The 27,986-nt window shown below is 43.6% G+C and overlaps 1 protein-coding gene across 1 annotated transcript in view; it reads right to left on the minus strand.

The window, feature by feature from the left end:
• The window catches only part of HUWE1 (HECT, UBA and WWE domain containing E3 ubiquitin protein ligase 1), a 74,078-nt gene that overhangs the window by 36,654 nt on the left and 9,438 nt on the right, over positions 1 to 27,986 (minus strand). The window contains exons 10-32 of the mRNA XM_081893586.1: positions 27,859 to 27,986; positions 25,784 to 25,924; positions 25,492 to 25,603; positions 24,572 to 24,724; positions 24,377 to 24,478; positions 23,438 to 23,518; positions 23,124 to 23,230; positions 21,562 to 21,739; positions 19,430 to 19,521; positions 19,014 to 19,225; positions 14,317 to 14,374; positions 13,107 to 13,319; positions 9,288 to 9,533; positions 9,045 to 9,178; positions 8,257 to 8,357; positions 6,246 to 6,440; positions 3,098 to 3,314; positions 2,798 to 2,920; positions 2,208 to 2,442; positions 1,518 to 1,748; positions 1,257 to 1,379; positions 875 to 970; positions 311 to 580 (exon numbers count right to left, since the gene is read on the minus strand). Of these exons, the coding sequence (XP_081749712.1) occupies positions 311 to 580; positions 875 to 970; positions 1,257 to 1,379; positions 1,518 to 1,748; positions 2,208 to 2,442; positions 2,798 to 2,920; positions 3,098 to 3,314; positions 6,246 to 6,440; positions 8,257 to 8,357; positions 9,045 to 9,178; positions 9,288 to 9,533; positions 13,107 to 13,319; positions 14,317 to 14,374; positions 19,014 to 19,225; positions 19,430 to 19,521; positions 21,562 to 21,739; positions 23,124 to 23,230; positions 23,438 to 23,518; positions 24,377 to 24,478; positions 24,572 to 24,724; positions 25,492 to 25,603; positions 25,784 to 25,924; positions 27,859 to 27,986 (3,548 nt within the window). The remainder of the gene's footprint in view (positions 1 to 310; positions 581 to 874; positions 971 to 1,256; positions 1,380 to 1,517; positions 1,749 to 2,207; positions 2,443 to 2,797; positions 2,921 to 3,097; positions 3,315 to 6,245; positions 6,441 to 8,256; positions 8,358 to 9,044; positions 9,179 to 9,287; positions 9,534 to 13,106; positions 13,320 to 14,316; positions 14,375 to 19,013; positions 19,226 to 19,429; positions 19,522 to 21,561; positions 21,740 to 23,123; positions 23,231 to 23,437; positions 23,519 to 24,376; positions 24,479 to 24,571; positions 24,725 to 25,491; positions 25,604 to 25,783; positions 25,925 to 27,858) is intronic.

The following is a 27,986-nucleotide window of genomic DNA, read 5'->3' on the forward strand; positions in this document are numbered from 1 at the left end:
TGGGAGTACTTTCATCCAGCACACATCGTGCAGCCCAATTCAGGTATTATCTTCCAGGATCTCAAATCCAAGCTCTAACTGAACCCAATGCTTGCAGCCTGTTTTCTAGATTGTCCCTGGAAACCTCGTGAACTTAAGTACCTAAAGAAGCCTTTTCCTGTTCTAGAGCATCTTGGATAATCACCTAGGCTAACAGAGAACTGGGATAATGCAGTCTTGTTCAGAGCAAGAATAGCATAAAATGGACTGGGTATTGTTCAGGACACCTCCCACTGTAAAGAGATTGTGTGGTCTTGGTAGATACGCTCACCTGATTCACCACTTGCTTGAGGATCATGTCTCTGTAGTCAGCACCATTGCGCTTGATGGCAGTCATGATGAGGTCGCAGACACGGTACACCGTGTCTGGCAGCTCATCCAACAGGTGGAAGCAGCCAGGAAGCATGGTGTCTGTAAAGCTGTGCAGCTCTTCTTGCTCCAGAGGTTCAGCATCCTGGAACTTCTCTAGACACTTTGCCTCCTCCTCCTCTTGCTTCTCCCTGGCCTTACGTTCTTCCTCCTCTTTTCGGCAGGCAGCTTCCTAGAGAGCAGAAATGGCTGGTTATAAATATTGCTTTCACAGCACCACTGACTCACCTGCCTACATCCCTCAAGGATAAGGCACGGTTCCTCTGCCATTTGCAGCTGTCCTATTATTACCAAAGAAAATTGAGTCTGTGATATTTACATTGTCACGACCACAGGTTCTCACCACATTTCTACAACCTTTGAATTCCAGGATGCATATGCCAGCCTACTCCCGACTTCTTTCCAAAAACCTCACAAGTATTCCTTCAACCCAGAACTTTATGGAATCCCCTTATGATGCCTTTACCTCTGGTGATTCAGCTCTTTGGTCCATGGGGATGTCTTGTCCCAGTGACATAGCAATGGCCCTCATCATTTGATCTTCTTCAGACATACTCAGATCCTGTCATACAACACAGAAATAACCCTGTGAGGTTACAGAACTCAATGCAAGGGAAACTAAAGACTTCTCCAAACAGTCTACAGGGCCTAAATTGCAGAATTCAAGTAGGAAGAGACCTACCCTTTGGGTACACTGCTTACACAATCCTCCTGGCTAAGGCCACCACAACTACATTAAATTAGCTAGCAATACACATTTTCCTTCAGAAGTATCAAGCTGGAGAGAGTGGCAGCCCAGGAATATGCCCTTCCCCTTCTACTTAGTCTTAGCTGCTAAGTGGCCTTACCCTAACAACACCACCCATAAGTGGAGGAGGATGGGTCAGCAGATACTCTGTAGCTTGTTCCATGGTGCTGGTATTCAGCAGAGCTTCCATGGCATGCTCCCGTGTAAAGCCCATATCCATCAACTGAAGAGAGAGAGACAGGTTTTTAAAAGATCAGAAATGCAGACTGAAGAGACTGTTGTGGAAGACACAGTTTGGATGGAGTATCTCTGGATGGGAGGGTGCTCTTTTGTGGAATGGTGGAATAAAGTTGATTTCTACCTGCTGCAGCTGCTGTTGGTTGACCTGGGGCTCCCTTCGGGCACCACCTTCCTCTTGCCCTGCCTCCTCCTCACTGCGTGCTCCTTCTTTCTCCTTCCCAAGGCGCTCACGGATGACAGGCTCTCCACGCAGGATGTGGCACAGAATGGCCAACATGGACTCTGCCATGCGTCCTCCATATACCTTCAGTGGCTTGCGGTTCCATAAGTTCTTGATGCAAGTGAAGGCTGCCTGCACCACGGAGAAAGAATTAGCAAACTTAGTCCTACTTGGATTACATTCCTTGGAGCAGAAGGTGGCAAAATATGTGTCCGTGTGGAGGGGAGGGGAATCATTCAAAAAGAAAAGAGCAAGAGATTTCTCAGTATGGTGTATTCCACATTAAGTAGCAAATTCTGTGCTTGCAGGGAATTGTGCAACACAAAACCCTGGGCTAGGGGTATTAACAGAATTAAATGTTTATAATTTAGCATTTATATAGCATTTTGAACTCTCTATAAAGCGTTTGATGAACAGGTTTGTTGTAAGGACTACCGAGAGCACCACATAGGTCAGCTTTATTAGACTATAACATTAGAATAAAATAAATGATTTGAGAGTCCTTGCCACAATCAAGTCACATTGCACCAGATTCTGGTATAATGGTGCCTATAGACCTATAGTATAAGCTAGATAGGAGAGGCTGCTCACCTTCTGTGTTACCACGAGGAAGCGCAGGGCACTGAACTGCAGGTAGTTCTGCCCACCTGGCAGCTTGGCAGGCAATGAATGGGGAGATTCCAGCACTGTGGTGGGATTCACCATTTTCTCCACCAGCATAAGCCAGGCATCCAGAAACTCTCCTGTGCCATCAGGTAGGTCTGGGTGTTCCAGGCCCTCAGCGACAGGAACCTTGCCACCCATGGATAGGGCCCAGTTGAATGTTCTAAAGGAAAAAAGGAATGAACACAAATAGTGTCACAACCTCTAAGCATTTGGACTTGAATGTTTTTCCTACAGGATCCCACCATGTTATGCACCCACATTTGGGCCCCATTTATTGATCTTCCCACTGACTTGAAAGTTACTTTTCACATACTCCTTGTGCCACCTCCATCAGCCACACAATTAGTGTCATTAACAACGTATGTTATATTAAGTAATTGAGCAAACAATGGATGACAGAGGTCTTAGTTTTCAATCTCATTTTTTGACTACAGCACATAAAACTACAGAACCTTCAAACCCAATTTTCAGTCTCCTACACTAGAAAAAGTGGCGTGCAGTAGATAAATGCTTACTCAAAGAGTGCGTTGTGGCCCCCTGAGCACAAAAATTTCTGCAGCATTAGGTGGTAGGGATACTTCCGCTCATCAAACAACATTGGCGAGGTGAAACCCACAGAACAGATGAAAAAAGTCAACCTAGAAGAAAAATAGATTTCGATAGTTAGGCTGATGATTCTGCAAGATTTAACACTCAAACATTCTTTGAGTCCCAGCACCTCAGGAAGAGTATTTACAAGCACCCAAGTCTAAAATTTCCTTTCTTCCTGCAAACACTGTGGAACTTGAGATCAATTTATAGTAGACAGGACTCACCGGAAGCGGGGGGTGGGCGTGTATGGTGGGGGCTGCCAGGAAAGCCCCTTTGTGAGTAGTTTGGTCAGTGCTGATGCTGTCGAGCGAGCAGCCGGTGTGGGAGCAGTAGTGGTGCTAGCAGCATGGTGGCTCCGGCGTTGTCTTACTGGAGAACCCACACACAGCTTGACCAGCAACCCAAACAGTTCAGCCAAGGCACGGCCTAACCTAGACGAAGCTGAGATACAGAGAGAGAATGAAGAACTAATTTTCTTTACTTGCAGGAACTCTTGGTACGAGTAAACTGTGCCAAAATAAAGAAGCTTACGAGGACTTTCCACCTGGTGTTGGCATAATCTCCAATTTCCTGCTTTACTGAGAACCATAAACTTATAAAATCATAGAACTGGAGAGGTTCAACTAGCCCAACCCCCTACAATGCAGGCATCTCAGCTAGATCATAAATGAGATGATTATCCAACCTTTGCTTAAAAACTTCAAAGGAAGAACAGTCCACCACCTCTGATAGGAGTCTGTTCTACTGTTAAACAGTTCTTACTGTCAGAAAGTTCTTCCTGATGTTTAGTAGGAATCTCATTTATTGTAACTTGGAGCCTTTGGTTTAGGTCACACCCTCCAGAGCAGGAGAAAACAAGCTTGCTCCATCTTTCATGTGACAGCCCTTTAGATACTTGAAGATGGCTATCATATCTTCTCTCTCCTCTTTTCCAAGCTAAACATACATAACTTCCTCAACCGTTCCTCATAAGGCTTGGTTTCCAGGCCCTTGACCATCTCTTGGTTTCCTCCTCTGCACGTTTCAACTTGTCAATATCCTTACTAAATTTTGATGCCCAGAACTGGACACATCATTCCAGGTGTGGTCTGACCAAGCCAGAATTGAGCAGGACTATTACTTCCCTTAATCATCTTGAATCCTGATTCTATCTTCTGAGGCATTAGCTACCCTTCCCAGTTTGGTGTCATCTGCAAATTGGATGAGCAGCCCCCCAATTCCTTCATCCAACTTGTTTATAAAGATGTTGAACAACAGGCCCAAGGACCCTGTGGCACGCCACTGTTTTCCAGGATGGTGAGGAGCTGTTACCAGCTACAAACCCACCTAAGAGTTACCTCATCCAGCCCCCATTTCACCAGCTTTTCTGCAAGAACAGCATGGGGGACATCAAAAGCCTCACTGAAATCAAGATACACTATGTCCAGCGCATTCCCCTGATCCACCAACCTTATAACATTCTCTCTCTCTCTCTCTCTCTCTCTCTCTCTCAAAATGAGATTCATCTGGCAGGACTTGTTTTTGAGAAACCCATGCTGGGTCTTAGTAACCACAGCATCCTTTTCTAAGTGCTCACAGACCAACTATTTAATTATATGTTCTAGCACTTCTCCTGCTACTAATGTCAAGCTCACTTGTCGGTAGTTACTTGGGTATTCTTTTTTCTGCTTTTAGAAGATGGGAACATTTGCCCGCCTCCAGTCCGCAGGGACCTCACCTGTTGTCCAAGAATTCTCAAAGATTATAGACAAAAGCTCTGAGAGTACACCTCCAAGCTCATTTGCATGGTCAATAGTCAGGGGTGATGGCAGCTGGAGTCCAGCAACAGCTGGAGGACAACAAGATGGGCGTAGCTTATCAGGCCCTGGAGAACTGAATTCATTTAAGGTAGCAAGGTGTTCCCTTACTACCTCTTTTCTTATCTTGCGCTTCAGCTCCCTCCTTGCATCGTTTCTTCTGTTATCACCTGGTTGGGCACTACTTTCATTTTGGGTACAGAGGCAAAGTAGGTGTTGAACAGTTCCACCTTAACTCTGTCATCCAATAACATTTCTCCATCTTCTCCACGCAAGAGACATACTACTTGCTTGTTCTTCCTCTTGCTTCAAACATAGCCAATGAAACCTTTTATTATTATTTTTAACCTCTCTTCCAAGCAACTCGTGTATACTCCTCCTTTGTGATTTCTCCTTTCTTCCATTACTTTTACATTTCCTTCTTAAATTTCAGCTCATCTGTAAACTCCTTATGCAGCCACACTGGTTTCTTCAAGTGCCTCCCACTTTTCTTTCTTGCCAGAATTGTATGCTTTTGTGCCTTCAATATTTCACCTTTAAAAAACTCCCATCCAACCTGGACTCCCTTTCTTTGAGTATTTCTGACCATGGGATTACACCCAGTAGTTCCTTAAGCTTTTTGAAATCAGCCTTCTTAAAGTCCAGAGTGCATGTCTGACTACACTCAGCATTCCCTTGCCTGTGTGTAATAAAAGCCAAGAAGACACGATCACTTCCTTCCAAAGTTCCCTGTACCTCTCCTTTTTGAATGTTTGGTAACCTGCTCGAGGAATGCATTATCCAAGTCCTCAGTCCGGCTTAGAGGTCTATAGAAGACACACATAGTAAGGTCACTGTTGTTTTCCTCCCCTACAATTTTTACCCATGTACTCTCAACCTGCCTTTCATGCTCCAAGTCATGAATCTCTTCACAAGTGTACACATCCCTTACATATAATGCTGCCTCTCCCCACGTCCGGTTTGATCTATTGCTTTTGAGCAGGTTGTACCCCTCAATTTCTACATTTCAGTCATGAGACTCATCTTGCCAGGTTTCAGTAATGGCTGTCAGGTCATGTTTGCCATCCTGCATTAAGAGCTCAAGTTCTTATTTCTCGTCTCCCATAGAGACAACTGCACTCATGTTTAGACAACTGAAGCCATGAGTCATTCTTCTGCACACTGCTGCCTCTGTCCCCCGTCACTGCCACCCCTCTCTTCCTTCTCTGAGGAGCAGCAGGAATCGTTTTGTACATTGTAGCTTCCACCGCCACCTAAGTATGTTCTGAGGTCTGCAACAGTTGTTCTTGCTCCTCTGGCCAAGATGCAGTGTCCACAGAGCATGAAATCAATTCTGTAGCTCCAGAGACATACTTTATTCTTTCTTTCTTAAAAAGGGTACCCAAAACCTAACACGTCTTATAGCTTCAGTAAAGGAAGGGACATGTCATATTCCAGTGCCTTCTCTTTGTACTTCAGCATAAAAAGGAAAACAAGGAGCAAAATAGCATACAAATAATTTTTGACCCCCAGCTGCATATTCTGCTTAAGCTCTTGTCTCTTTTCTTAACCACCCCCAATATTCTCCTGCTCTCACCTGACAAGAGGGGCTTGATCTGTTTGATCCTGGCTGCCATGGCTGGAGTGATCTTTGACTTCCCCTTGGGATCAGAGGAACTGGGCTCATCTGTTTCCATTGGTGCCAGTGTGTCACCATCCAGGCCAATTCCTTCTAGCAGGCCTTGAGCAGAGGCTTCCATGCTCCCAGCTGCCACTGCTTCCGATTCACCATCTGCAAGAAGAATATGTTAAATTAAAGGAGCGTCTCCATCCCCATCATTCTGCCCGGACGCTGAGGTCCAGCGCCGAGGGCCTTCTGGCGGTTCCCTCATTGCAAGAAGCAAAGCTACAGGGAACCAGGCAGAGGGCCTTCTCAGTAGTGGCGCCCGCCCTGTGGAACGCCCTTCCAGCAAACGTCAAAGCGATAAATAACTACCTGACATTCAGAAGACATCTTAAGGCAGCCCTGTTCAGGGAAGTTTTTAACGTGTGATATTTTACTGTATTTTTTGTTTCTATGGAAGCCGCCCAGAGTGGCTGGGGAGGCCCAGCCAGATGGGCGGGGTATAAATAATAAATTATTATTATTATTATTATTATTATTATTTAAATTACTAGTCTTGTATTCTTCCAGTTCTAAGTCAAGATCACTTGGAAACCTGGTTCTGCCAGCCTATTTTCCAAAATTCTACTTAGGAGGTACCTAGAGTCCATAAATTCAAATGTGCAGACAAAAGGTCCTGGGTAAAGCAATCGCTGAAGAATGTAGCTCTATCAGTTGAATTTAGGAGTTTAGAAAGGGATTAATTTTTTTACATTGGGGCCTCCAACATGGTGCCAGCAGATGCCAGTGTGTTCACTGGTACCTCCTATGGCACCACAAAAGGTCTCAGTAAATAATCCTTAAATATTCATGATGCACGAGACATGTCTTGCTCTTCCTTATGAGCGCCTGTTTGCCCTGACTGGTTCAGCCTCTTCAACACTGAACATGCCCCCTTAATCATGTACATGTCACTGGATACCAGAGGAAAGATGCAAAGAGCTTCTGTGACCGAGCACATCAATGATGGATCTAGATGCCTTCCCTCCCAAACTGACTGGGGAGGGGCATGCTCATGTCATTCTGTGGTCCTGTCTTTTTTATCTATATATTTCCCTCCTACTCCTTCAGATGTGGCAAACATTTTGTGTTAAACATTACACCCACAGCAACTATCTTGTGACTGGCATCCACAACATCCTTAAAATTCCAAATGTGCCCACTGGTTCAAAAAGGTCTGCATCTTACAACATTGTCATTTCAAGTGAAGTACTTTAAGAGCCAAGAGAATCAGGAACTGGACTGGACAACAAAGGGCACATGGAAGGGCAGGGGTCTCAAACTTAAATGGGTTGTTGGGATCATACTCCCCCAGGGGCCACACTAGTTTTATTATTTATTTTTACACACACACACACACACACACACACACACACACACCTATACACAATTTACTAACCAGGTGGCACCAGGGGGCTTTTAATAATAATAATAATAAATTATTATTTGTACCCCACCCATCTGGCTGGGTTTCCCCAGCCACTCTGGGCGGCTTCCAACAAAGATTAAAAATACATTAAAATATCACACATTAAAACTTTTAGTTTCCCACCAAAAACCTTCAGGGCAATCTGAATTGATACACCAAAGTTTTGACTGCAGCTCAGACAGTGAAGTTTGAAATCACAGAAATATTAGTAGTGTGCTGATGCTACAGCATGCAATACCCTTCGTTAGGTCAATTTTGCTCACCCTGCTAAAGACATCTGTTTTGTAGCCCTGAATAATGTGTAAAATGTAATCAGCGTTTTATGACCACACAGAGTATGCCTTAGAGGGTGTTTATATTTTGACATGTAGTATATATATAGCAACTGAACTACAAAACGTATCTTCTACAACCATGCTCATGTTGCACAGCATAGGTACCACGAAATCAAAGTTCCTCTAGCGATGCCACAATATTCAATATGTCCAGGATAAGGATCCTGCTTCCCATCCATACCTGCTTTTTTGGCTCCCTGGGTGGAATTGGGGGCGGCTTTCTCTTCCTTCGGCACCAGCTTCTGCATATCAGCTTGGCCAAATTCGCAACCTGAAGGCAAACTGCAAGCATGGAAAGGTAAGTCACAGCTACAGGTGGCACTCATCTGGCAGGGCACGTTAGCCTACAGCACCGTAGAAAAACATTTAGCAATATGGAGCAAGGGTATGCACTACCCTTCAAGCATGGGGCACAGAAATGAAGGATCACAGACATCTCCCTAGTCAGTGCTGAGCTGTTTATGCTCTTTGGGCTAGATGAAGCCCTCTACACATTTCCATATGGACTCTTGCTTTTTCCTCCCATGCTTTTGATCATTTTAGCCACATCAGCTTTTAGAATGATTGAACAAGTCTGGCTAAATAAGAACTGAAATTGCTGAGTGTGCTCCAAAGCTGCTAAATGGAATCTAGGTCAAAGTTCACTTAATCTACAGATGAGAAACTGACTCTAGGTATGATGGATAAGAGAAATCTCTTTGTAGCCTTTGCTTGCCAAGGGAGCATGTACTAATGGCTTCTACTTTACCATATTATGTTACACATAAACTCCTTAAGGGACCCAAGGAGGACGTGCATTTGAACAAGTCTAAGACATTTGGCTCTCTTCAGCCCTCAGAATTCTTGTCTGCCAAATGACTTCTTGGAAGACATTAACCTGGCTGCTACCGATTTCAAATTCTGGGAGTAAATGATAAAACTGTCCACCACTGCCAAGCCCAAGCCTCTCAACCGCCAAATGCTCCATACCTGTTTGGTGTACATAGTGACAGCAGCACCGTGCTTTCCCATACCAGGGAACAGTAGAGTTGGCTCAACTTGCTCAGCACACTCAGGCCCAACTGGGAACCCCACTGGTTTACCGAGATGGCTCTGATCTCACTCTGTAATAGAAGAGATTGCACGCTGTTAAGTGCCCGGACTACATTCTGCTGACAGAAAGCAGTAGCCAGACCAGGTTGGTCATTAACAAGGTTTGGGGGTTGCTCTTACCTGTCCTACCCGGCAGGTATGTACAAACATCATGATGTAAGCATGGGCAGCTGTCAGGGCATGAAGTAAAGGTGTGGCCTGGGCTGAGAGGGTGGCATCAGCCACATTGCCAGCACATGCCAACTCCCGCAGCAGGACCGAGCCACCAGGCGCCTCAATGGGCCGGTGTAGAGGCTCCAGGGAAGACAGGATGGAGTCCAGCTGGAGCAGGCCTTCCTGCAGGACCTTCGGTTCATGAGATAGCGTCTAAGGTAGAAAAGATAAACAGTGACATCCATTAAACAAGGCTCAGTAAGTGCAGATCTCTGCCTCAAAACCACCCACTATACCAATCTCTGGTTCAGGATGTTCATTTTACAGTAGTGGCCTGTGGATTACTGAATACCCAGCAGCACTCAGAAGGTATCCATCACTTTCTCTCAGGGAAATATTGGAAGCTTTACCAGCTGTTAAGGCCACATTGTTAACATTTAGTGACTTAAGGCTAAATATAGATAATGTTTCCCCACTAATCAAGCTAGTACCACCAGCTTGCTCACTAGCCCACACAAGAAGGCTAAGCAACAAGTGCGCAGACTCGCACTCCAAACCCACCCGCTAAGCTACCATGACAGAATTAGAAGAGCAGTGGCTGATCATATTACAGTTCAGATGTGGTTTCCCCAAGTCAAGAGATCACAGCATATTGATCACTGCCTGCTCAAACTAATAGAGATGTTGAGCTCCAGCAAAGTACATGGTAATCTAAATTATGTGGTTTAATCCCTGATGGGACAGATGTTTAAACTCATGCCACAACAGCATCCTTGATACATGACCTTTTTGGTCCCTTGATCTATTTAGGTACTGCTTAGATTGGCAGAAGTGGATCTGGTAAGAAAAGTGGTGCTATGTAGATAATAATAACAACAATGACAACAACGACGATAACTTATTTCTTGTTCCTAGCCCATCTGACTGGGTTGCCCCAACCACTCTGGGCGGCTTCCAGCAAAATATAAAGGAGCACAACAAAACACCAAACATTAAAAGCTTCCCCAAACAGGACTGCCTTCAGGTGTCTACAAAAAGTTATAGCAAGTCAGGTACACTGAATGAGAAAAACAAAACTCCTAAAGTTCACTGCTCCAAGTAAACTCTGTGGATTTCCAAGTTTAATTATTACGACTCCTCAACTGTCAAAGTTAAACTGGCCTTCCTGAAGAGAAATGAACATGATGATTGGGCTAATCATGGATCTAGAAACAGGTTGCAAGGTAAGAAAGCCTGTAATATTGGCACACTGAATGAAGCAAAGATGGTGAGAGATTGTGGGCATGTGGAATGATATGGGTATACAAATTTATTCTCAGAACAAAACAGCAAGTGCTGAGAATGACCCGACACAACTGCATGTCAGTAAGCGCTATTATAAATGCACATCTTCTGCATAAAAAGACCATACCAACATCCAGAAGCCAAGCATGACATTATACCCAGAGCTTCAAGGAAGTGTCGCTACCATGGATTGCTGAACACCAGAAGGCTGTATAAGGTGCTGCCACAGCTTATTCACCAGTCAGCATTTAAAGTACTGATTGATTTAGCTTTGTCTTGTTTCTATGAATGCACAAAGCCCCTTTCTCCAGCACACATCCAATAATACACCTTGGTTTCATGCAGTTGACACATGCTCTAAACTAACCCAAACTGGAGGGCATCTGGTTGGCCACTGTGAGAACAGAGTGCTGGACTCTGGGCCACAAGGATTCCTCTTATCCTCTTATGGCCTGAGATCCAGGAATCAAGTACCATGTCACTTGCCAGGTCTTTTGGAGACAAGCAACACTTATGAATGTATCAACAGTCACTGCAAGAAAATGTTGAATGTTAAAGTGAAGAACTGGGTTTCAATGAAGTGGAGGCCACAGCCTATTTGAGACGACAAAGACTTGTAAGCCATAGATCATAGCAAACAAATAGGATGGTAAGGGTCTTGTTTGCTTTCCCTGCAACCCTCACCAAGCACTGTTTGAGGGGAGGGAATAGGCAGAGTCTTGCCAGCAGTGTGTATATTACTACTAAACTTTTATATGTGGTGGCCCTGCATCATTGCTCAGAGTTTATACAGGGAAGCCTTGACAGACAGACTATGTCACCTGGACAGACACTATAAAAGAATGAACTTGAATTAGCAGCTGTATATTTGCTAATCAGCATCAGCCGAGAACACTCACTCAATGTTTTTTGTTATTTTACGCTTCTATATGCAAAGCTGGAAAATGAAAAATTGTTGGTTATTTTGCTGAAAGTAAGAAGTCTATCTATGGAACCAATTTGACAGTGCTTATCTAGGAGAAACTGGCTTTGGTTTGTATTGCTTTGAGGATTAAGAAGATTTTTGGCACTGGTACTAAAACTACAGTAACTGGTTTGTTAATTTTTTACTTCCTTGATCATTGCATCTATATTGTGTGGTGATGCAACATTAGCGGATTTGCCTGAGGAGCAATTTCAGCAAAAGGGCTCTAAAATTGCTTTTGATCAAGTAGTGGTTCTGGTCACCTAAAGTTTATTATTCCTGGATCAGCTTAAGCAGAGCAGGAGCAGCATAAAAGACCATCTTAATTTCTAAGGGAAAAATGCTATGCCTCAAGTCTGTTTCCAAACATTCATTTCTGATCTAGGGCCACTAGGGCCATTCTTGATGTGTGCAGTGTCTGAAGGAAATGAACTCTAAACCAACAGACAATGAGGCTGCAGCTAAGTGAGCTCTGGCACAAATTAAGCCCCGGCAGAGACTTCATGCAACTGAGATCCACATGATGACCAGTATATGAATACTACTGCAGACGCCAAAATGTGGAGCTGCCACCACATGGAACCACTCTCACTGTCTGACATCTTTTAATTGCTCCAACTAAATCCTGGCTTCTTCCAGAGAACAGCCTGCTCTTTTAAACCAAAGTAAAATGTTTCATCAGAAAAACCAGTTAAGGCTGAGTGGCCTCTGTCCTAAAAACAAACTAAGCATTCTGTAACAACATAGCCCAAGTTCCACAACCCCAAAAGCTGAACTTTGCAATTGGTATAAATTCTGGAACCAAAGCAAATCAGCAGGGTTTGTTTTGCATAATCATGCGGTTTAAACTGTTGAAGCATAAATTATTCTGCTTCTGAAAATCATATGGAATAGCCAAGAGCTAAAACAGAATGTTAAAGCTCTGTTCCCCAGAAATGTTATCCTAGCCCTTCTGATTTGAGGTTTTTCCCTCAAAACGTTTCTTTAAACCATAAAATTGTTGCTGCTCTCCCAACTCCACCCCAGTCAGTGAAATCAAATAAAAAGCTGAGATTCTTAGGAAACAGAATTCTTCAGCTGTATTCTACAGGTTTCCCATGCTCCCACAAAATAGCAGCAAGTGGAAATCATGCTATAGAGTGATAGTCCCAACATGAACTGTGAAAGCATGCCTGTTCTATAGATATGATTTATTCCTTCTTACATTTTTACTTTGGATTTCTTAAATATAGTTCTACAACTCCATCCAGGTGACAAAGTCTTGAGACACTGGCCCTTCTCTGGCAATACACTAAAATTATGCACATGACCACAACGAATGCTGGGAGAGGTGCAGAGGTCCTCTGCCAAGCTACATTTCTCAAAAAGCTATCTCCAATTAAAGGGCTTCTTAGCCCTTCAAAAATAAGACCTGTTAGCTGTAATGACACAGTCAACAGGAACGTCTAGCAGATGCATTTTGGGGTGGGAGTAGGAGTTAAAGAGTAGGATTTCCAGAAGCTTGTGTGTACTTCCAACTTGATGGCAGTGATAATTACCTTCTGGAAAGGGAAATGTTGTATTCTCCTCCTTACCAATATGGATTTGCAGACTCCAGCCACAGCTTGGCAGGCTGCTGAGGTGGGGAAGTCTATAGGCAGGTTGGGCAGGCCCAAGATGGTGACTAGGGGCAGCAGGCCCTTCTGATTCACAAACTCCTGACAATGGTCATCTGTTGTATTGTTGCTGAGGATGGACTCCACAAATTTCATCTGGGAGACAGAAAAGGAGGGTAAGGAAGAAAATAATCAACATTTCATACAAAAACAAAAGGTTGGGTAGCCTACGCCCAGACCAAGCCCAAATGGAGAGTGAAGCATGGAGAGCTCTCAACTCCATAGTTTCTCTACACTCTCTAAATCCAATTTCATCCATCTTTCAAGAGGCAACTACAGTAAAGCCAAAGAAGGAGTGTTTTCTTGGTCCAATATCCTCACAACCCTGATAGATGGGTTCCAAGGGTAGCTGCTCCAAAAAAAGCAATCAGTAAAGCAAAGTTTACTTTGACATTCCAGGTTTAATTAAAAGGACACACACTCTCTCTGCAGATAATCAGCAAACCTGCAGTAATTTTTTTTATTTAACTGGTGTGTTAAGAAAGTGAATATTACATACTCAAACTCCTACCTCTTAAAATAATCCTATAGCTGGGAAAAATAATAAAATATTGCTATTTTGAACATGTATTTGTGTCTTTAAATAAGACCAACACCAAGCAAGTTCAGGAAGCATTACTGAGTGACAAGACTGTGGCTACAAGAGCCATGCAAATTCATTCTAACAACATGGCATGTGAGGCTGGAAACAAAAAAGGTGTCAGCCGAAAGAGCTAGGGATGCCTGAATATCTCCCTAGACCAGGGGTCAGCAACTTAAGGCCCATGGGCTGGAAGTGGCCCGCGGAGGTCGTTTGACCGGCCCATGAGTTGCCGCCAAACTTAACTGTCCGCTCATGTGCTGCGCTAAACTGGCGCAGCGCGGGGACTCGTTTCCATGCTGCCAAATACTGTGTCTGCACATGCGCAGACACCAAATACCGCATCTGTGCAGACGCCGAAAATCATGGGGGCGTATGCTCACACAGGCGCGCAATCCGGCCCACAGAGGGATCTCCGTAGGACCAATCTGGCCCAGGCAAGTTAAGCCTTGCTGACTGAAGCCGATCCTGCCAAGGTATCCCTCAAGGACCACCCACTAATCGAGAACTTACCACATTAAGGATGTAGTCCATGAGTGGGATTGGTATCCGTTCTTCTGTCCCGACCACCCTAGAGGGGGGAAAAGGCTCATTACTGCAACCATATTGTTCAATACAGGCCTCCAGACACTCGATTTTGGGTTGTAGATATGTGAACTAGCTGCTCAGCTTGCAGTCACCTTACAGTATTCTCCCCCAGATCCCAATCAAATTTATCAGAGGGCAACCGCACGAAAGACACTATCAAAATCTTTGCTCACCTTTCTTAGTCCTAGACACGCAATATCCAGCTCCCACATTCCAGGTTTTATGCAAAGCTGTCTCCTATTAAGGTTTCCCAAAAAGATAAACTGGGAGAATAGAAGTACCATCGTTCTCTTCCAACAACAACAAAAATTCCAGAGGGCAGCCCTGCGCCAAGACTGCGGCAAAACCGCGCCTGAAGCACTCCAGAATGCATCATGGTGACAAAAGATACCAGCATTGAGGAGACACCAGAAAAAGGCAAAAGGAGGGGGATAACTGTGCTGCCCATCTTGGCTGCTGGCCTCAAATTGGATTAAAGATGGGAATGTGGCAGGGGCCATGAATGGTCGACTGCCAGGCGCCATGGAGTTCTGCAGCAAAATGGAGCTGGGGAGGAGGAGAAGGAGGGGAGGGAACAGTTGGGCAGTGACGTAAAGAGCATGCTCGGTGCAAGGTTTGGTCGGAGAAGGAAGAGAAGAAAGCGAAGTCTGACACAGGCAAGGAGGGGCCAGGCAAAATGCTTGGGGTGGATGGGCGGGGGGAAGAAAAGTGGAGGATACTGGGACCTCTCCAGTCTGCACCAGGCACCTGCCACATGGCAGCAAGCAAGCCAAAAGGAAATCCGGCCCCGCAAGTTTGGCCAAAAGAAACATGGCTGCCTCCCTGAAACTAGAAGGAGGTTTAACTGTTTCTAAACCGCCACGCACACAGGTCTGTTCTCAACTAAGGCAATACAAAGAAACAAATGCTTAATTCAAAACAGTCTACTCTAAACAAGGATCCTCAAGCCAGCAAACAACTGGATCCAGAGCTCCTTAAGCCAGAAAACTGCCTATAAACCAGAACTGCCAGGACAAACTTTTTCCCAGTGCCTGAACATTCTTCCTCCACCCACCCACTCTGCAAAGCATCATGCCATCTCGGGGCCAGCAGGCTCTCAATGCAGGACAGCAACTACTCCTCTCTCATTTCCCCCGCGGCATTACCCAGCATGTGGCACACATACAAAGTACCACAGAGCCAGGAGTTTATGGGGTTAAGAAACCCCATAGACAGGAAACTTCAGAGTTCAGAAGTTTACAAAGAAACAGCTGGCAGGCACTCAGAAGCTGCTGCAGAGCTTGCCAAAGCATTGCAGAGCCAAGAGAGTCTCTGAGTAAGGCCTTCTGCGCAGCTGGGATCAGGGTGCCAGGGAGCAAGCAAAACTATGCCAAAAATGCTCATGGGGACCCTCCACCCACCCCAAATGTAATCCTGCCCTTTGCTAGTGCAATAGGAGGCTCCTTGTCCCAAGAACTAATGCAATCATTGCTCAAAACCAGTTCAATGAAATATGTATAACTGGTTTTGCCAAGATCTCAGCATTCTACCTGTAAACAGTCAGCAGACTAGATTTCACGAGCTCAGCTACAAGACTTTCCTCAATCTATGTCATACTCACAACAAAACACATTAAGTACAGAATTCTAGTCACCAGAAACACATTTTAGTGATAAAAATTATTCCTCAGCATCTACACAATCATGAGGCAGAGCTAAAGAAAGCAGCCTGAGCCTATGAATGTTTACTTATAGAGTATGTTCTACTGAATAAAATTGTTCTCACTCCCTTGTAAGTCTGCAAAAGACCACAGCCCAAGTCTCTTCTCGGTAAAACAATCAAACATAAAACTCTAGTAAAAACAGAAGCTACCTGGAAACATCATGTTACTAGGGTTCTACCACACTTACGAGGGGAAGCACAATTCACACACCACCTACCACATGGCTGGGAGAATTAAGATTCACTTTCCACAAAACCTGGCTTATCACGTCCTATGAACCAGGTATCATGGTGTAAAACAGGAATGAGGAACCTGTGGCTCTCTACAGGTTGCTGCACACCCCTATCATACCCGACCACTGGGCCATGCTACCTGAGGTTGACGGAGTCCAATAACATCTGGAGGGCCACAGGTTTCCCACCCCCTGGGCTAGTTAAATAAGACAGTTTCACAGTCCATGGTTTGAAGCTGGCTGGTTTACACAGAACAGGTTTTTAAAAATCACAATCTCTGATTTATATGTAATAAGTCAGGTTTTGTGGAAGTGAAACTAAACCCTGTAGGTGTCCTCTGAGGTGAGAGGAAGAACACAAGCCCAAGGCTCACAGCAGCTCCTTCCTGTCATGTTTTAATCTTACATGAGAACATGGCCAATCTGAAAGCCCAGTGGTGGGATTAAGCAGGTTTATCAAGGTTTGAAAAGATCCAGCCATTGTGGTCCTTGGTAAGTTATAATTTGGGAGTTTCTCCAAAGCAATGACTACTCTGTGTTGATGCATTTTTTAGAAAGGACTTGCAGCTAAGTTTGGTCATCTGACCAATCAAAAAAAGATTTGGTCAACTGACCAAATAGTGGTTAACTTTAAAAGTATTAACTTTAATTAGAACAAAAACAGAAAGATAAACATGTTTGATATTGATACTAATTACAAAAACAAAATTATCTGTTAATGAAATAATAAAGTTACTACCATATTTTTTTAAAAAAGAACTGTAGTGAATTATAACTTTCAATCACTTGAAATGTGAATTCCCTGAACTGTTCTCTAGCTTTTATCCCGAACACCAGGGTCAGTCTATGACTACATAATGAAATAAAATCCCAAATAAAGTATAGCAACAGCAACCAACTAAAAAGTTTTAAATGCAGTTGTGCTAATTAGGCAGCTAGTAAGTTCAACCATTTCCTTGATGAGGTACGTGATTGTGGTCAAATGATAACAGATAGCAAATTTATAATGTCTGATCTGTCAATTGACTGGCATGCCAACCCTACCCATAAGCTCACAAAAGCTAATTTCTCCTAGTCACAAGCCAACAGAATAATGAGCACATTCCCCAGAGAAAAATTAACCATGCCAGGAGAGCAGGAAGATTACACATGCACAGCATTGAATGGATCTGAGAGGAGGAAATTAAATATTCCCACCCACTCTCACTTGCAAGTGAATTTCTCTGAAAGCCAGTGGTGCTTACTTCCAAGTAAAATGTATGTAAGGCAGGAAATAGGTAAGTGAAGAATCAGCTTGCAGAAACAAGAAAGAAAAGCTAACAGTACCACTTTGACTGAAACCCACCTCTGGGTTCTGCTGTGGACCAAGTGATCTTTATAACAGCTTCACCCACCCTCTTTTCTTAGAACTGTGCTTTGTATAATACAGGGGTAGGCAACCTAAGGCCCGTGGGCCAGATGCAGCCCAATCGCCTTCTCAATCCAGCCCGCGGATGGTCCGGGAATCAGAGTGTTTTTACATGAGCAGAATGTGTGCTTTTATTTAAAATGCATCTCTGGGTTATTTGTGGGGCATAGGAATTTGTTCATTGCTTAAAAAGGTTGATGACCCCTGGTGTAATATATCACTTCAATCACATCTCAGGGCTATAAATCCAGCAGAGCCAACTCTACCATTCACTGGCTGTGTTATGTTCACTGCCTAGATTATCTAGAAACTCTGTTCATTGTATAGCACTGTAAACCTACTAAATAAACAAATGCAAACCATGAATCTAAGGCGTTATTCGTGAATCTGTGGCCTGCTTCAATACCAAACAGGTATTAAATGTCAGCAACCTTGTATTGAAGGGTCAATATCACAATAATGCTAAACAGTAAAATGACCATGGTCTTATCCTGTCTTGATTCAAAACCATGAGGCAGGCATGAACAGCGAGACAAGTCAACATACACTGAAACAAATGCACCATTTCTCAAAAAGTCTCTACCAAAAATGCTCAAAGGAATCAAACTTTACTCTTATGAAGGGCTTTTTGCTTTTTTGCAACAGTACACTTCTCTAAATGAACTCAACAGTAGCCTCAAATTCTGCTTTTCCCTCAATGTAGTGATCATAGCACACAGGAAAATGCATGCTTTGCGAACACACGAAGAGCTATGCAAATGCATTTTCTGCTGTGTACAATGTACTTGCCAGTCAACATGGGTAACAGATGCCCAAGTACATTTTCTGCTATATGCAGCAACCTTGACAGTTATGTGAAGCACGTTGACCAGGATCCAGAGAGTTGCTTAGGCTTACTCAGAGCCTCTGCTAATCCAGTGGGATGTAACTTTTGTATAGCTTACCCGTCCCAACACACCCCGTGCTGGCACCAGCTGCTCTGAAACTCTCCGTTTCAAAACTAATTGCCATGTGGCATGTTGGATTGCCACTGAAGAAAAACAAGACCTCACTGGATTCATGGAATTAACTTCATGGGTTCTCTGAACCATCACCATGCTCTTCCTAAACATGAAGGACAGCCCAGTTGTTTTGCCAAGCCCCCCATCCACCCTGCCCTCAAATACAGGTTGTTTTCAAGCAGCTTTAAAAACTGATCAGAAAGCAAGTGCAGGCTAGACTTTGCAGCAAGCCACCATTCACAGGATTGCTGTATGTTATTTTTAGCCTCAGCTACTCACTGCTGGCTGGATTCTGCCTCACTCTGCTGCGTGGCATTGAAACTCTGCATAGCTTGCACCTCTTCTTCTTCTTCATCCTCACTGGAGGCCTCCTCTGCTGCATGAGTTGAGCGAGGGGGCGGAGCAGTGGCTGTTCCATCAGCCTTTTGAATGGAGGGCTTCTGGCAGATGTATTTAGGGTCTCGGCCCAGATTGCAGATTTCTTCTAGTAACTGCAGAACAGTGAACAAACATGTTGGCATGGAACAAGTTCTGGTTAGGACTTCCAGAATACCAGTCTGGGATGTTATTCTCCAAATAAGACTGCATTCAGGAAAAAAAACAGTGTAAAAGAGACAACTTCCAGGTGCACAACTTGGGAGGTTGGCAAGATAGAGACACAAACAGCATAGGAACCATTTTGTTCTACTTCCTACCTTAATTATGGCTGTAGTAGCATCTGTCTTGAGTGTGGGCTGGTGCCTCATGAGCTCATCCACAGCACTTCCAAGATTGGAAGCAGTGTCCCCTAGAATGAACACCGGGAAAGGGGAGTAAATTAGATTTAAGCTATATAGGACTGTGGTACTTGGCATAAACCAGCCCAGTCAAGTAAGTAACAATTTATTTTTGTCCTCTTAATCTACATAACTCAATATTCTAATGAAACTTTAAAAAAAAAGGTTCAGTGTTGCATGAAAGGGAAACAAGGTATAAGGAAAAATAACAGAAGGCCAGATGGGAGTAACAGCTAATTTCTAGGTATAACTCTCTTGCAGACACTGTGTGAGTTTTCCACCTATTAATCTCCAAATCCATAAGCCTGGAACTTGCTTTCATAAAAAGTTAGCATGATATTTTCAAGAATACCAACTTCTACATGTGGTGTTTAATCTTCAGGCACGAATGTCTTTATTATAAACTGGGTGAGCATAGATAGGAGATGGTAAGTGAGAATAAGATATTGTTTATTCTCTAAGATCCCCTGATATGTTTCTGGGTTGCCTCTTGTGTTTGGAGCAAAGAGGAGACATACTGTGGTCTCTCCTTCTTGCAAGTTGGGTCTACAAAGGTGGCAGGTGGAGTTACTGTTCCATCCATTCACATGCAGAATGCCACAAGGTTCAATCTACACAAAACTGTCTGGAGATTTTGGCTGAAGATTTTGGGCACTCAATGCTATCTCTCCTTTACATCTGCTTTCAATGAGTTAACTAAGGTTCTGAACTGGTGTCTAAGGTCTGTGATGAACTGGATGTGGGTAAACAAGCTGCCCAAACAAGATGGAAGCACCGTTGGCTGGGTATGCTACTAATTCAAGATTGAGTGCGGTTGCATTTCTTTTTAAGAATCTGGTATGGGTCCCCACAGGTCAAAAGAATCTATTTTTCTACGCAACCACAGCAGCCCAAGTAGCATATGTTCCTTCTGTTCACTTTCTGTTTATACATGCTCAGCCTCTTCTACACAGAACACATTCCTTAAAAATGCCCATATTTCACTGGATGCCAGCATTGGACACCCATCCTTCCCTCCATTCTGAACACTGCCACACACAAGAACAAGGATATGGTTGGCGATCGTCACTTGAAATTTTATAAATCATTTAATGTGTCAACACAATTAGAGTTATTAATACTACAGATGTTGTATAAGGGATTATTATTATAACCAGAATGCAATTGACACTAGTAAGATTTTGGAATGCAGAAATAAAGAAAATTATCAAATCATCAAATCAAGCATGTAGGGGGCTACTTTAACTAAATTATATACTTCAGTACTTGAATGATTGGTATTAATAATTGTATTATAAATTGGTATTGCTATAATGAGGCTATTATTGGACTGTAATTGAAAACTAATAAAATTTTATTCCTAATAATAATAATAATGATGATGATGATGATTGGCAACTCTTGCTGTAACTGATAAAAGTATGCCAAATAAGTTAAATTTCTAAGGCACCATCAATGATGGAACGAAACCTTTCAGATTCATAGCCAGCTCATTTTGTTTACTGCTAGTACAATTTCTGGTTGTGATTACAAGATCACCCACTGCGAAGACAAAGATGCCAGGTGGAAAGCTGCACATTCACGTGTTAAAACACCACAAGCAGCACCACATTGGGTGCTGTATTAGGTCATCAGGAAAGTAGGATTCTGAGGCAAAAAAACTGCACTTCCATTCAACTTAATCATTAGAAATGGTAAAAAATAGAAGCTTGTTTTCAAAAGGGAAATGGGGAATTCCTCATCATGGGTTGTTAACAGTCCACTTTATAAGAATTTCACCTAGGAACAGAGCCTATATATGAGCCATAAAACACTAGGATTACTTTGTTAATTAGACTGGATAATAGTCAAATTCAAAATGATTTCCAAAAGTTAAAGGGTGGGTGGGGAACCCCTCCAGTTGTCTCCAGGGAGCAGGATAAAACAATCTTTTCCCTCTTCCATGTGACAGCCCTTAATATATTTGAAGATGGCTATCTAATGTCTGGACCACAGGATGGTGACAAGTAGGGGGAAATGCCCAACACACATGGACCCCAGAAGATACTCACCAAGTGGGTCTGAACTGCGACGCCTCCTCATTGCTGGGAGGTAGTCTGGTGAGAGCAACACTTTGAAGAGGCGTTCAAAAGGCTGACACTGAACGAAGGATTGGAGGCCCCGGGCATTCAGGCACAGGGCACTGAAGACATTAGGAAGGGAGCCCAGAACTTCCCGTGTGGCTGGGACCTGTCAGGAGAGATGTGCACCGCAATGCCAAAAGGGTCACAAAGTTGCACTTGAGCTATAAAAGTAACATTTCTTTATAAACGTTTATTTGATGCAAATGAGGCCTAACAACCTAACATAAGAATGGTTAGACTTCAAGCTTGTCAGATCTTCTTTGCCTTTTTAATTCTAGCTACATGTCCTTTGCACCTTGCTACTCCATGGAAGATCTTGAAATTCTGAAAAGAAGTTTGCCTCCAAGCACATTCTGAGCCTAGGAATTTCCCCCCAGTGCCTGATTTACATGAAAAAAAGCATTTGTTGTTGTTATTCTTAATGAACTGGGAGTCAGAACCTTTTTCCAATCTGCTTCCTATCACACAAATCTGCCACCAGATCCTGATCAACCTTCTGCTCACCTTTGGCCTAACGTTACAAAATGCAGTGAGATATGGCATAAAAGCAATGTGGGAAAAGAGGAATTTTTATGTGGAATGGGGAACCCATTCTTATGTATAGGAGCCAGAGAACTCTCTTAACTGAGTTGAATGACTTGAGAGAAAAATAGTAGCTTCAAGGGACTACGTTGAGAGAAAACAATATAAACAGGAAAGCAGAGATTCAAAGGTGGAAATTGGAAAGAAATGGTAGAGTGAACTTACTGAGCAGGAGTGGAAATAAAGTGGAAAGACAAAATGGAAGTAAATCCACGTATTTCCACATTAATCCTCCATTAATGTGGAGCTGAGGAGATATGTCGAAAAAGTAGCACAAGTGCAATTCCAACTGTGCCATGAACCCCTAAATGGGCCAGCACAGTACACGTAACATGAACTATATGAAATGCTTTTATCAAGTATATTCATTTACAAAATGAATTAGATTGCAGTGCCAGAAATTAGCAACTGCTGGAATGCAAAATAAAGATAAAGGTACCCCTGCCTGTACGGGCCAGTCGTGTCCAACTCTAGGGTTGTGCGCCCATCTCACTTAAAAGGCCGGGGGCCAGCGCTGTCCGAAGACACTTCCGGGTCACGTGGCCAGCGTGGTGAAGCTGCTCTGGCGAGCCAGCACCAGCGCAGCACACGGAAACGCCGTTTACCTTCCCGCTATAAAGCGGCACCAATTTATCTACTTGCACTTAAGGGTGCTTTCGAACTGCTTGGTGGTCAGGAGCTGGGACCGAAAGACGGGAGCTCACCCCGCCACGGGGATTCAAACCGCCGACCATACGATCGGCAAGCCCTAGGCACTGAGGTTTTACCCACAGCGCCACCCGCGTCCCTTTGGAATGCAAAATGGGAAGTGTAAAAATTACTAAGACTCTTTCAGCTCCCAGATTTAAAAAACAACAACAACGTGAGGCTTTTATAGGAACACAGGTAGCAAAAATAATAAAACTCACATCTTTTATAAGGAGAGCATGCAGCATGACATCTGTTAGGCCATTGTCCTGTAGTGAGGATAGCAGCGAAGGCTCTTGGAATACAAAGACCGTTACCACCTCAGTGGCTGTCAGGAGAGAAGAGAGAATGAGGTGAGTCACTGACCAGTACAGGTCTTCCTAGGCAGGACAACTTCGCAGCTAGGCTGAGAGATGACACCTCCCATTACAATGGCCCATACCCAGAGTATGCTGTCACTCCAAAATCAAGAGGGATGTGGTCCAGGGAAACCAGCTAAGAAACGTATTATTTATTATGAATGAAAGACACTTACCAAGCAAGAAGAGTGATGGCCCATAGTATTCTGCATTGCTGATGATGTGCTTCAGAGAGGTAGGCAGAGAGCCATCCATCACTGCAAGGAGGAGACATAATGAATAAGGCACGGATAATGCGGTAATTACATAAAGCACTTTCAGTAAAGTTTCCACTAAAAATGCTGCACCAATAAGTTTTACTTTATCACCTTTATAATATGCAAAAATGTACAAAATATTCTGTCACTGTGTACAATTTATTCTGGTTTTACTAGTAATGGTAAAGGACAAGGAGCTTCATAGGGCAATTAAATCCCTACCCCCAAACCACCAGAAATATTATTCAGCAACTCATTTGGCTTCCAAGGATGTCAGTAACTATTCTCTGCACGGTTCCAATCATATCTTTACAATAATGGGCTAGCAAATTTCTCTGGGTTTAAACAATGAAACTGGGATTCTAAGGAAGTCACATTCCACCCCCAGTTCCACATTTTGTGGTTTGCTTTGCACAAGATTAGACACTGGTGACTATTGCTGGGAAGTTCATTCCCCAGAACAAGAGCAACTTCCAAAAAGAGGTCTAGTGTGACATTTCACACTTTTACATCTGTGTAGGAGGGAAATACAAAAGTCACCAAAGAAAGCTAATGAATTCTCAGATTTCCGTTCAAACATAACATTCACCATCTGAGATGTAAAATTTAACCAAAAAAAATTACAAAAAAAGAAAAGAAAGCTAATGAATTCATAGAGATCTGTTGCCCAAGTAGAACCAAATTGGAGGAGGATGGAAGCATCCCAGGAGACTCCTGCCTTTAGTTATGTAGCCACCAGCATTTACAGGCTACTATACACCACAAAGAGACAAGCATCTTGTCATTATGACAAGATGGTCAAGGGAAAGCTGGTTCAAGAACTGTTGGCTCAGCCCAAATGCTAAGGCAGTCTCTCACCATGTCGTATGCCATCTGAAAAAGCTGGGTCCTGGATGGCCTTTTTCAAGAAGTTCAACATGGACTTGAGAAGTGCTGCTCGCTGAGGGATACACTGAACTCCTAGAATAAAGAAGGAATCCAGAAAATGAAATCAATCAATGGAAAACACTCCAGTGGTACAACAAAAGCTCTTTGATACAAGTCAATACATACCACTTCGGGGTGAGACTACCATGTTTGTGCTGCTGCTGCTACTGCTACTGCTAGGAGTGATGGCACTTGGGGCCCTTGTTTCAACCACAACTTCTTGTCGATGTTCTCCAGAGGTGGAAGGCCCAGGGCTGCTTTCCATGGCTACGTCAGAAACTAGAGAAATGGAAAGATATTTTACAGGAAATAATTGGACTCAATTGTGCGTGGGCGCGGGGGAGGGAGAGATATACTCAGCGTAAGACAAATTAGCAGAGGCCCTTCACAAGTTCCACCCTATGTCTGCAAAGCTATAGCTGTGGGAATACCCTATCTTTCATTTAGAAGCTGTATCTTCTCTTTGCCGACACAAGATGACAGTAGGCATGACTTCTTTATCATCGTTTTCCAAAACTCAACAACCTAACCTGCCCTAGAACAACAGACTAATATTACTTCTCCCTATCTATTCTCTCTACACCATGCATAATTCTATCTTGCCTCACCCTACCTCACCCATTTTCTAAAGTAAAAATCCCAGAGGATCCCCGAACACTCAAAAAGTGCTGAACCAACTCTGCCAAACCACACACCCGAACAAAACTGGATGTCAAATCTGCCATCTATGGAGAATGCATGAAGTTTACCTTTCATCTCACAATTCTACTTAATTCATTTTATTTCAAAATCCAGTTCTTGAAAGGTAGCAGAAGCATCCCAACTGTATCTAACATGTAACATTTTAGCTATAGCTCTATAAAACATAGGATTATTAAATCTCTTTAAAACGTAATAAAAGCTAACAGAAATACATCAAGTTGCAATTAAAATAAAATCCAATACTATCCACCGATACCGTTTCTGTAGATTTTCCTCTCTACGTTTATTGGTTCAGTAAGCTATAAACATTTCTGTAAAAGTGACCAATAGCTCTTATGAGATACCTTCTATGTCTGTCTCCATCTCTTCACCCTCCTGTGTAGTGGTAGCAGCAGGTCTCTGGATCTTTGGCTTTATTACAAAGGGACATTCCCTCCGACACAGGTCTGCCTCATGCTAAAACACAAAGGAAGCTATATGTAAAAAGAGCTTTAAAACAACTTGAGTAGAGTTAACTGACTCACTGGTATCAATGATTGTGAACTCTGCAATAAAAATGAACAATGGCTGTGAAGTCAGGCCTACATGAAGAGTATGCAATGAATAGCAGTTGACACAAGAATAAAGCACAGCTACCTCTAGTCTATAGATGAAGATAGAGAGGCCGCTGTGAGACTGGAAAGCTGCCATGTCTAGGTTTGTGATTAAGTCCACCACACGGACTGCTCTGGTCACAAAGGTGATCTGGTCCTGTTCATCTCCTAAGAACTTGATCACCTGGGAAGAAAAATGTAAAAGCAGGTAAGAATGTGTGAATGCAGGAGCCACAAAAATGATAAGCCCATGGGTACAACAACCCACCATTTTCAACTGACACTGGGGAGAATCCAGAATTTCAAAAGAAAACACCTAAGAAGTTTGTTGCATGAGATAAATGGTTCATCTAGTCCAGCATTCAAGCAGGACCTAGGCACAATATAATATAACTCTTCCCCTCTCAAATTCCCTAGCAACTGGTATTCAGAGGCACGCTGCCTCCATATTGGAGGTTAACATATGGCCATCTTTGCTAGTAACCACAGGGGTGCCATATGTCTGGAATTTCCCAGACAAAGCCGGGATTCATCCGTTGAAAAGGGAGTCCAGGCGCAATTGTCAAAAGTTGGTTAAAATGTCCATGAAAACCCAGGTGTATGGCAGCCCATATCAGAAGTGTTCGGGGGGGGGCTGGGGGGGAGGGAAGCTCAACAACTTTTGTGTCCAGATTTTCACTTCTTGAAATACGGTAATCCTAAGTAACCATTAACAGCCTTTTCAACTACGAACGGGATCAATCCCCTTTTAAAATTATTCAAGTGGGCTGTGATCATGGTTGCGATCAATGCATCTTCTGAGGGTGAATTCTACAGTTTAACTATGCACTGTAAGAAGTACCTGTTTTGCCTATCCTCAGTCTCCCATTATTCAGATTCGTTCAGTGACCTTGGATTACTGACTTATCCACTTTCTCTACACCAGTCCAACTCCCAAGAGACTGCAATCTACTCTCAGAATAAAAAACTGTCAGTGATCTACCCATGGGGGGGGGGAGATCAAATTTGCTTAGTTTTTTAAGGGGGCCAGTCCAAATTTGTTTAGCTTTTTTGGGGGTGCAGTACTTCTGCTGCTTTTGGGGGGGGGCACACCATAAATCGCTTTAAAAACATTAAGCACTACACCGCTCTCCCCATAGGCTGAGCACCAGGAACATTCTACAGCCGCCCGATTGCATAAGTAGACAGGCACAGCCAGGGATCCGCGATCCTGTCAGAGTTAACCTGTTGCAGCCCGCTGGCTGGAGCTTCCAAAACACCCATGCAGCAGGGCGGCGGAGGCATCTGAGCAACAACTGACTCTCGCCAAGTCAGGACAGCACGCGCAGGGATGCTATCCCCCCCCCCACACACACACGGAGGAAAATGAGCACGTGATCTACCGCTATCACTCTGGGATTGACCTGTAGGACATCCCTGCTCTACACCATACTTAATTTTATATCTTTCAATCAATAATGTTCCCCCTTGCCCCCTCAAAGACCCCAAGGCTTTAACTTTTCCTCAAAGGGGTGTGTGTGTGTCTCTCCAGTGCCCACTGATCATTTTGACTGCCCTTTTCTAGTTCTATAAGGCCCTTCTTGAGGTCTGAGGACCAGAACACAACAACTAAAGTCACAACAGCAAAGTTAGGCTACGGTTAAATGCTCTGGAATGCCACCAAGCAGTTTGATTTCTCAAAGGGCAGCTACTATGCCTAATCTCGAATGCTATTAAATCAGAGCTTGGCTTGACAGAACAGGCATTTCAGTTGAGACAAACCAGATACACATATGCATGCATGCTTTAGGCGCCAATACTTATGAGCCAATCTTTTCTACTCTTAAGATAGTTTCTCGGCCTCAGAAACTGGGCTTCCCTATGGCTGGCATTCAAGATTTACCAGTTTTAATTCAATAGAAACAAATTGGCAAACATCTGTAGTCTAACGGGAACAGCAGCAGCAAGATGTGGAGGCGAGGGACAGAGAAGGGTATCTGTACACACAACAGTGCTCCAGTTTTCTGGACAACAGTTAAAAGAACTGCATGTCCAATTTTTGTCTGACCAGAGTCCAGCAAACAGTTTTCTAATGTTTTGGAACTGGCTGCCTTACTCATTCTCCTGAGTATACATTACCTTCAATAAGGCCTCCATCATGCCACAGGAGACTAGAGCTTCACCTCCTGCATCATAGCTTGCCAGGTGATACAAGAAGGAGAAGAGTGCTGTGGCAAACTGATGTGGATATGGCTCCATGGAGGGAT

Source organism: Podarcis melisellensis (assembly GCF_964234715.1).
Source record: "Podarcis melisellensis genome assembly, chromosome: 17".
NCBI lineage: Eukaryota > Metazoa > Chordata > Lepidosauria > Squamata > Lacertidae > Podarcis > Podarcis melisellensis.